The sequence below is a fragment of the Frieseomelitta varia genome, unplaced genomic scaffold, assembly GCF_011392965.1.
Source record: "Frieseomelitta varia isolate USP_RPSP 00005682 unplaced genomic scaffold, Fvar_1.2 scaffold_353, whole genome shotgun sequence".
Taxonomy (NCBI): Eukaryota; Metazoa; Arthropoda; class Insecta; order Hymenoptera; family Apidae; genus Frieseomelitta; species Frieseomelitta varia.
The window spans coordinates 759239-769533 of NW_025110094.1; the positions used below are offsets into that span (position 1 = coordinate 759239).

The following is a 10295-nucleotide window of genomic DNA, read 5'->3' on the forward strand; positions in this document are numbered from 1 at the left end:
TGTATATATACATATATACATATATACATATATATATATATATATATATATATATATATGTATATACACACGCAGGCGCGTTACAGCACCTATGGCCTATGGCCTATGATTTTCAACATGTCGTTGAAATAAAATATGGCGAGCATCTGATGACTGGACGTATACGTACGGTCTGGTGCTAGTTGTTTTTTGCTGACATATTCACAAAATAAACGTTCTTCTGAGAATATGTCTACAGTTTAATTTTCAACGCAAATTGTACCGCAATATATATATGTCGAGAAAAGTAGTAATTTTAAATGTTAACCTCATAGGGGAAAAAAGTATTTGTCTCTATATAAATTGAGATTTCAAACGAAATTGGCGATGCCATTGATTTTCAAGTCGCGCTAAGTATTTTCAAAAGTACGGAGATCAATGAGAAAATATTGACAATATCTTTCAACTATTAAGAGATGATATGCCAGATATTTATGTTTGAAGCGTATCAGAAAGGCCTGTGAATCATTAAATAAAATTTCCTCACATTGTAAGTATCGAAGATAAAGTTATTGCTTGTTCTTAACTCTGTCAATTATCGTCAATGTTGTTATTATTTATGTTTTCAAAAGAAGGAACAGGAATGTTATGCTATTAAAAAGAAATCGGAACATCATGTACAGCTTTGAAGGAGACTACAGACGTAAACCACAACAAAATCTAGCAGGTGCAAGTAGAAGAGATGAGAAGTCGGTTCTGTTACAGCACGCCCAATTGGAACGTTTGAAACGGGAACAGCAGCGTAAAAGACACAATGCAGCATTGAAGATCCAGGCACTTATGCGCGGCTTCATAGTAAGGAAGCACATGAAAATAATTAAAAGGAAAGAATTCGATGAAGAGCAACAAATAAATAGCCGTAGAAATTTAAGTCTAGACGAACTAACAGTATATTTCCAAAAATTATTGTTCTTTTATAATCACACCTTGGATGCTAACAGACTTGTTTGGATACTTCAACATTTTTTAAAACATCAACAAGAAATCAAACAGAAATGTGTGAATTGTTCGGAATGGCTATGGAGGTTAAGGTAAGTCGAGTGTAAAAAAAGAACATGATATAATGAACATTGTTTGCCGTTTAATATAAATGAAATATATATACAGATGGATTCTTCACATGTGTATGCGACACAACTCGGAAGTTTTAATGAACGGAGCTTATTCATTGGCTATACCATTGAGAGCATTAGAAACATTTACAAGTCGAGAAGATGCAGAGAAAATTCTACATGAGAATAGTTATAAATATTTAGAAAACATTTTTATTTATTTGATGAAGCACAAATATTTTGATCAATTAAGGAAATTAATAGATAATAAAGTTCCATCTATGTTAGAACCAACGTCTGTTGCGCCGACGCCAATTTCAAAATGTTTAGTCGATATGATTAAACGACCGTTAGACTTAATTTCTTTTCTAGAACAAGAAGGCAATTTCTCTATGCTTGTTCTACAAGAACTTTGTAGAAGCATATTATCTTCTAAAATGTCTGATCCAGTAAGAATGTTTATCATTCCATCATTGTCGGAATTTGCAGAATTTCCGTATAATCAATTAATTGAGTGTATTGATAGAATTGAAATAGAACCAACGATAAGTTTACTTTATTCCATCTTATCTCTGGAATCGAATAGAATTTGTAAGTGTACAAATTAACTGTTCACTTCATAGGAAATACAGAAACGAACATTAATGAATGAAATTTTCCTTTTATTACAGCTACATGCAAATCTAAAGATGTTCTTATTAATTATTTGCAAGTTCTTGCATCTATGAGTTCAACCATAATACCGTTAGCCGTCGAAGAAAACATCGAACAAGGGAGCGATTCGGACTCGGAGTCTACTGCAAATATGATTGATCAAGATCAAGCTGATATTTTGCACGAATGTATAGAAATGTTAAACGAAGAGCAACGTGTTCAAGGGATACTCTTAGCGGTAGATCGTAGCAAAGATCCAGAAGTACTGCAACCATTGTGTCAACTCTGCCATCATTTGCTAATTACCGACAAACTGGCCATTCATAAGTATAAACTGTTATATATGCTCGCTTTTAAGCCGGCGTTTCTAAAGAATTTATGGTCTGCTTTATTGTCGGCTTGTCAAATGTCGCTGTTTGGTGGAGCTACCCCCCTCTTGCAAATTATATCACGAGGAATTGGTCTTTCTGCCGAGGATACGAAAAAAATAGTCCCACTGTTAGCTGTATTTTGTTCGCTGTTCAGTCTACTTATAGCAACGTTACACGACACGGAATTCTTCACTCAAGATCAATCATTGGACATCAACGGGCAACAAACGATGCCGTTTACTACTTCGGAATTGGTATTGCTGTCGAGTCATTTGAAGGGCGTTTGCTTAGGTTTAGTAGAGCTTGCATTCCCCGACAGTCGACCGACCGTACGAGACGACTATAAGAGGGCCGTTCTTGGACCATCGTGTTCCCTCCGGAACCAACAGGACACGCAAATGTGGACCCATTTGTTCAAAGTAACGGTCGGTTTATTACGTCAGCTGCACATGCGAGACTTGAGACGGCAGTTTTGTCCGGAAGGGCACTGGATAGCTTCGAACATTGTAATACCAATTGATAAGCCTCAAGATTTCACATTTCGCAGACGTAGATTGAGGGGGTACATCCCATTTCAAGGATTGCGAGTGTTCACTCGAGAAGAGTTGGAGGAAGGGCCACCTCTCTCCGCAAAGGAAGTTCGGACGTTGACGCTCCTTCGCGAAATACCATTTGTCGTACCGTTTAATAATCGAGTAGTGGCGTTTCAATCGTTGATCTATCGAGATAAAACGGAACAACAAGGTGAACTGACGCACTTCATGCAAGGGCCATCGATACAAATATCGGTAAGAAGAAACTATCTCTACGAGGACGCGTTTGAGAAATTATCGCCGGAGAATGAGCCAGAATTGCGATTAAAAATGCGCGTACAGCTTTTCAATACAGCTGGTTTAGAAGAAGCTGGTGTAGACGGTGGTGGTCTGTTTAGAGAATTTTTATCGGAATTGTTAAAAACAAGCTTCGACCCTAACAGAGGCTTTTTCAGGCTCACCAAGGATAATATGCTGTACCCAAATCCTACAGTACAATTATTGGTTGACGATTTCCCGAAGCACTATTATTTTATCGGTAGAATTCTTGGAAAAGCTTTGTACGAGAATTTATTAGTCGAACTTCCGTTCGCAGAATTTTTCCTATCAAAGATCGTTGGTCGTCAATCAGATGTTGATGTTCATCATTTAGCTTCCTTAGATCCGATTATGTATAGGAATCTTCTGTACCTAAAAAGTTACAAAGGCGACGTTGCGGATCTTGGCTTGGATTTCACCGTATTGTCCGATGAACTCGGTGAAAGGCGAATCGACGAATTAAAACCAGGCGGTGCCAATATTCCTGTTACAAATCACAATCGTATCGAGTATATTCACTTGATGGCCGATTACAAGTTGAACAAACAGATTAGAGCACAGTGTTATGCGTTCAAGCAAGGCATAGGTAGTGTGATCCCTCTGGATTGGCTTCAAATGTTTAATAATAAGGAGCTACAAGTTTTGATATCCGGTGCGCAAATTCCAGTCGACGTGAACGACTTAAAATTGCACACCAACTACACAGGAGGATATGCACCTGATCATCCGACAATCACTGCGTTTTGGAAAGTTGTTAATGAATTTAACGACCAGCAAAAAGGACAGTTACTCAAATTCGTTACGAGCTGCAGTCGACCGCCTTTACTTGGATTTAAGGTACAAAGCGGTTATTTCTTTTTTGATGACTAATCAATAGGTACGTGTGTACGTGTACAAAAAGGTGAATATATATATAAGTATATGTTAATTCTTTTCTAGGAACTTGATCCACCTTTTTGCATTCAACATGCCGGCAGTATTGATCGCTTGCCGACTTCCAGTACCTGTATGAATCTGTTAAAGCTACCAGAGTTTCCAGACGAGAAAACTCTACGCGAGAAACTTTTATATGCGATACAAGCTGGTGCGGGTTTTGAATTGAGTTAAGCTCAGTTTTCTTTCCTATTTTTAAGCGAGTCCTTTTAGTTAAATCGGTGATACCTGATTGTATATAAATTGTAAGTGTAATTAACATTAAGCACGTATATTTGAGAACAAACTACGAATGCGAGAGTTGTCATAATTCATTAATGAATAAGCGATTCGACTCGATGTTAATTAAGTAAGCTTTGAATGTAATGTGTTTATATATAACAGCAAGTAAGGACAAAATACAGATTTCGTTTGAACCATTTTTTTTTTTCGTCCGTTAGAGGGCAGAATAACTTGAGAAATTTTCGTCGGATCAGGCAATAAACATATAAGATTGTAAGGAGGGGCCAATTAATTAGCGGTAACGTCTGTTAAGGAGAACAACTATCGATATAGCGGAGGAATATGTATCGTTTGTAAAAATATGTTACCTTATCCTACTCGATATGTACCAACTTATGTGCATACATGTATACATATACATATAGATTGATATACGTATATATACACGTACGACGCATGTATTTTAATTGTTATAACTTTTCTGCCCTTGGCCTATAACTGTAAATTGTGTATATTTTTTGTATTCCATCATAATTACCAACAACTATATATCAATATTAAATATACATGAGAGAGTAGAATGTATGTATTTATGAATTCGTTAATTTCGTGTAAATAATAAAAAAATTCTGAAATGTTACGTACATTTATTACAAAAGACGTAATTTCAACTTTTAGAACAACGTTTTTTTACGTTTCAATAAAGGCTGTACACAGTGATGGATAATGTCACTTTAAAATGTTACAAACTTCAACTCAAATTCGTCCAGACGGGAATGAATTACGATCAACCGTATTGTATATCAGAGACTTCAAATCGTTCACCGAATCATGCTTTCATACAACGTTCGACCTTACATATGTGTCTATAAAAATGGTACACGCTTTTAGTGTTAAAGCTTATGTCATTTGTGTAACATGGCGTCGAACGAGATTCGCAGTTTTCAGAAAGTTTTGGAGTACAAAGTTTACAAATGCTCCAGCTTCTCCTCGACTTATATACCAGAGTAAGCATTCCGCCAATACTCGAGCAATTTCCCTTTCAATCACGATTTTGTAATTACGAGGTAGAAAACGTTACACGGTTATGACTTCCTAACCTAGAACAACGGTTATGTCGAACGATAAGAACCATTATACATGGAATTATGGGACGAACAATTGCGTTAATTACGCCGGATTCTTTACCAAGCATTAAATTGACATTTTCTGTTTCTCTTTTAGAAATATCCTTCTGGATAAACCGTCAGATCAGACATCGCGCTGGTCTTCTGATATTGACACTTATCCACAGGTAAACATTGCTCAAAAGTAACACAACATATAATAATAATAATAATGACAATAATAATAATAATAATAATAAAAAACTGTTACAAAACTTATAGACGTATTCAAATTAAGAGTCTCTTTTTAATTATGTTAGGAAAAAATTTAATATTTTATGTTGCTATCAATTGATGTTCCACGACCAATGTGTACAGTAGATTGTATTCAAATTTTTTCAGTTTCTTGTATTAAAATTACGATTTCCTTCGATTATAAAAACAATTACGTTTGGTAAATATGAAAAAACACATGTATGTAATATAAAAAAATTCAAGCTATATGGTGGTTTAGAGGTAGAGAATATGATGGAACTTCTAGAAAAGTAAGTGCGATGAAAAGTGGCAATTATGTGTATTTGCATATTGATAACCAACTGCCCATTTTAGTGCATTGAAAAATGATTCAATACCGGAAACTTTTGATTTGAAACCCACAATAGGAAATGAAGACAATTATTTTCCAGTTAAATACATAAAGATTGTTCCATTGCAATCTTGGGGTCCTAGTTTTAATTTCTCTATTTGGCATATACGGCTAACTGGCATTGATGACTTTGAAATTGTAAAACCCAGTATTGAATGGTTTAATGCGGTAAATATAAAACAAAATATTTAGCTAAATAATAATATTTCTTATGATGTTTATACTTGAAGTACATATTATAGACATATGTTTTGTGCAAATATATTACAGTACCGTCAAAAAGAAATAATAAGGCTGTGTATGAAGCACTTTAGAAAACTTGAACAGTCTGAAATTGTAGAAACTTTACAAAGAGTTACTGGTGTTCCACTTGAAGATCCTAAACTGACTGGATTGTACGACTTGTTGGTTACAAAGGGTGATTATTTACAAGCTGAATACTTCATGAGTGATGCTCTAACGAGTGAGTATTTTTTTTTCTTGTTTGCTGTCTGTTTTTTAATATCATGACACGCATTTTTAGAAAGTAATATGATTTATAATACAGTGGGTCTTTTAAATGACTATATCAATGCTCAGACTTATAGAGCAGTTTGGACTAAGTTATCGTCCAATGATAGTAAACCAGGAATGAGAGGAGGTCACCAAATGGTGCTTGACCCAACTGCAGAACTTCTTTATCTTTTTGGGGGGTGGGATGGCAATCAAGATCTTTCAGATTTGTGGGTATATAATATAAATTTTAACAAATGGACTATTATATGCAAAAATACGGAAGCCGTGGTAAGTTGACAAAGTAGAATATACATTATTCGACGGAGAATTTAAATCTTAAATTATAGGGCGGTCCAAGCGCGAGATCTTGCCATAAAATGTGCCTTGATCCAAAGCGTAGACAACTGTTTACTCTTGGTAAATACTTGGACGCAGAGTACAGAACGCCGGAAAATTTAAAGAGTGATTTTTTCGTATATGACATCGAATCGAACAATTGGACACAAATATCAGAAGACACAGCCGCCGTAGGAGGACCTCAATTAATTTTCGATCATCAAATGTCCATGGATATCGAGAAACGCACAATTTACGTATTTGGCGGTCGTGTTCTTGTTTTGCCAGCAAAGTGAGTAAAACAATATCTGCAGCTGTATCAGTAGCGTTTTAACACGTTTATTTAATCTACAGTTCCGAGGAACACGGTATGATAACAAATTCAATTGAACCAGTTTTTTCTGGATTGTATTCTTACCACGTACCAACTAGTACTTGGCATATACTTGCTTGTGACATTGCTAGACCTTACCCTCCCAATGTACCGATTATTCGATCCAGAGCTGGTCATTCTATGTTGTTTCATCCTGTATGTATGATGCATAATATTGTACGACGTGTATCATGGATGTACTGTAATTTAAAAGTTTCTTCTTAATACAGGGATTACGGAAATTATACATTTTCGCTGGTCAGAGAGGTAAAGACGATCTTAGCGATTTCTTCACGTATGAGGTAGATACACATCGATTTGAACAAATTTTCAGCGATTTCGGTCCTAAAGATTCGTATCAGGTACCGGCTGCTGGATTTACGCAAAGAGCCACGATCGATCCCGAATTGGGAGAAATATATGTTTTATCGGTTTGTGTCGCATAATTATTTTTCTCCATCATATCCGTAACACAAATAATAATCACAATTAACAATTATATTAATTAATACGAATTTTAATTACCATTTATTACAGGGCTTAAGTAAAGATAAAGGTAAAAGATTTGATAGTGTTCAAAATTCCCTTTGGGTATATAGTATTAAGAACAGCACCTGGTCTTGCATTTACCGAAATGACAATGTTGGAGAAAAATATTGGAGCAAAATGCAAGATTACGAACCATGCCCACGATATGCACATCAATTGGTTTATGATTACGTGAAGAAGGTTTGTTGTATATTACTTACGAAAAATTGTTCTGTCAGTGCAGCACATAATAATGGCGTTGTATAATGTATTATTAGGTTCATTTTTTATTTGGAGGAAACCCCGGGAGATCCTGTCTTCCAAACTTACGTCTCGATGATTTCTGGCAATTAAAATTATGCAGACCGTCTCATGAACAAATCCAAAGGAGATGCAAACTACTTATTCGGAAGTACAAATTCAAAGAGCTAGCTTTGAACAATAGCATCGACGCGCTCGAATATTTACAGACCAAAGTATCAGAAATTATCGATCATAACGATATGGAACAAACGAAAGAGGTAGTAACATTTTTTTTAATCAGTAACGAATGAATACTGAATACACGTTGCCAATGTTGCCTCTTTACATGCATTTCTTCGTTACAGTTTCAATTGTTAACATCCCTTCTGTTCAAAGAACAAAACTTAAGAGAAGCCAGATATTCAGATAGTTCAAACGCCGTATTAGGGAATGTAGTTGACATGGATACAACGTCGTGGTGTTCGACTATGCGTAATATTCATACTTTGAGAACTGAATTATACGATAAACTGACAGAATTTTTTCCCGAATCATCGACACAACCCCGTGCTAATTTGATCGATCTTTTGCCATTGTGATCCAGCAGTAATTAAAATCCAACAAAGAATGTTTAAAAATGTAAGGCAAAGAGATTCCTTTCATTTTCTTGTAAAGACATTAGCTGTGATATCAAATCAATTGTATCTTTAAAAGGAAAACGTTATTTTTATAGTGTAATTCTTCGTATCGTTTTGAAAGGAGAAGAATTTTCACAAGGCGTGTGGCCCACCTTCCTAAAATACATAAATATGCAACTTGATTTCTTTTACATAAAGGATAAGTTGGTAAAAAAAAGGAAAAGATACGTTAACACATATTTCACCGTGATACATTTAAGCGAGGAGTTAAACGAAGGTTTATCCTTTACATCTTTTTCTTATTGAGTTTTCGTTTGCATTGGACTATTCTAACTATTTTCATCAGATTTGTTACATTTATTTGCAAGTCTTATTTCATAAAACACAAATATTGTTACACGCCGTTCAAATCGGTTTTCACTATCAACAAATTGTTGGAATTGTTAGGTCGACATGTATTCACGATTTGTTCATAAACACAAAGTAAAGTCATTAAAAAATGACTAATTAAAAAGTTTTCTCTATCCAATGTGTATATATACTGAAGGGATGCTTTACAAACTTATTGATGAAACGAAAACTCGTTAAACGTCGTTTAACATTAATGAGAAATTGCGACAAATAAGACGATTCATTAGAAAATGTATATTCCTCTATTTTTCTGGCTTCGCTTTCTTCGTTGTTGAAAATATTTTATACGGTGTACATTGTTATTGAAACATCATTTGTAAATCATGCGAAATAGTTCGAGCATTAGCATTATCACTTATATTCGTAATAAAAATTTACTATACATATTTCCGTGATAAATGTTATAAAGCTTAATGACAGTAACATGTTGTGAATCTTAGTCGAATTTTTTGTTCATATTACGTATGTACATCTGCAATATATTTCATCGTAATGCTACGTTTACTCCTATGTATATCGCTATTTAAATAATCAGTCATCACGAAGGAAACGCGCCAACATTTTTTGTTTGTGATAAAATTAGTATAAAAAGCATCACGTTTGTTTGTCACCATCTTGTATATATTCTATGACTATAGGAAGTAATACCTAAAGTTATCATTATTGTTAATCTTTTATATTATAAGCGTTATTCGATGACATGCGCGAAACAACTTGTACATAATGCTGCTTTGTCCATATATTTGTGTAAACAGTTATTTGTAGCATTATATATACATATATATAAGATACGAACAGCGAGAATGTGATTATATGTGATCATCAATTAATGTGACTAATACACCATACATACAATATGAAGGTAATTCACAGAAGCGATATCTTTGTACATAACTTTATGCGCTAGAGAACAAAACGACTGTACAATTCGATTGTAGAATAAGAAGTGGGCGAATCGTTACAAAGAATGTTTGAATAACGAAAAAAGTTTAAAAAAGTTTTTTTTTTTTTTTTTTTTTTTAATATTTTTCAACGTCACGATTTTCAACGAAAAACGGGACAGGATAACTTTTGGTCAGAGCATGACTCATAGTATGCGTGTGTAGCAAAAGTATGTATCTTCGACAGCTTACAAGCTATCGTTCAGATCTATTTTATACGCGACAGAGAAAGTTACGATTCGACGGTAATGTTGGTCGTGTAACACGTTCAATGAAAAGAAAACGTTACTTCCAGAATGTTATACATATATATATCAAAATAGTAAATATCAGACTTATCTCAGGATTTTATCCTATCATTTTATTGTGAAATTCGACAAGAACGTCGAATAGAATTCTAAAGACGTGATATTCGAAGTTCTAGTCAGCTGATGTGCGATTACGGAAAAGCGTTAA

At 34.6% G+C, this 10295-nt stretch overlaps 2 protein-coding genes across 4 annotated transcripts; both read left to right on the forward strand.

The window, feature by feature from the left end:
* The first annotated feature begins 98 nt into the window (after nucleotides 1-98).
* LOC122530711 (ubiquitin-protein ligase E3C) lies at nucleotides 99-4700 on the forward strand. 3 transcript variants are annotated; one of them, XM_043657914.1, is made up of 5 exons: nucleotides 99-529; nucleotides 612-1070; nucleotides 1147-1682; nucleotides 1763-3844; nucleotides 3907-4048. In XM_043657914.1, exons 2-4 carry the CDS (start codon nucleotides 628-630, stop codon nucleotides 3835-3837), a joined length of 3054 nt encoding a protein of 1017 aa, XP_043513849.1. In that variant the 5' UTR covers nucleotides 99-529; nucleotides 612-627; the 3' UTR covers nucleotides 3838-3844; nucleotides 3907-4048. The 3 variants fall into 3 exon arrangements, with proteins under 3 accessions (XP_043513849.1, XP_043513847.1, XP_043513848.1); XM_043657912.1 differs by having other exon boundaries at nucleotides 102-529; nucleotides 1763-3804; nucleotides 3907-4700; XM_043657913.1 differs by having other exon boundaries at nucleotides 102-529; nucleotides 615-1070; nucleotides 1763-3804; nucleotides 3907-4700.
* Nucleotides 4701-4796: 96 nt separating this feature from the next.
* On the forward strand, nucleotides 4797-10185 carry LOC122530717 (muskelin). The gene is given in 13 exon segments (XM_043657926.1): nucleotides 4797-5018; nucleotides 5021-5129; nucleotides 5347-5416; nucleotides 5631-5773; nucleotides 5838-6042; nucleotides 6145-6337; nucleotides 6422-6657; nucleotides 6717-6997; nucleotides 7060-7234; nucleotides 7309-7509; nucleotides 7616-7807; nucleotides 7885-8127; nucleotides 8215-10185. Coding segments are annotated over 13 exon segments (2439 nt in total). The 5' UTR covers nucleotides 4797-4861; the 3' UTR covers nucleotides 8449-10185.
* Nucleotides 10186-10295: the final 110 nt, after the last annotated feature.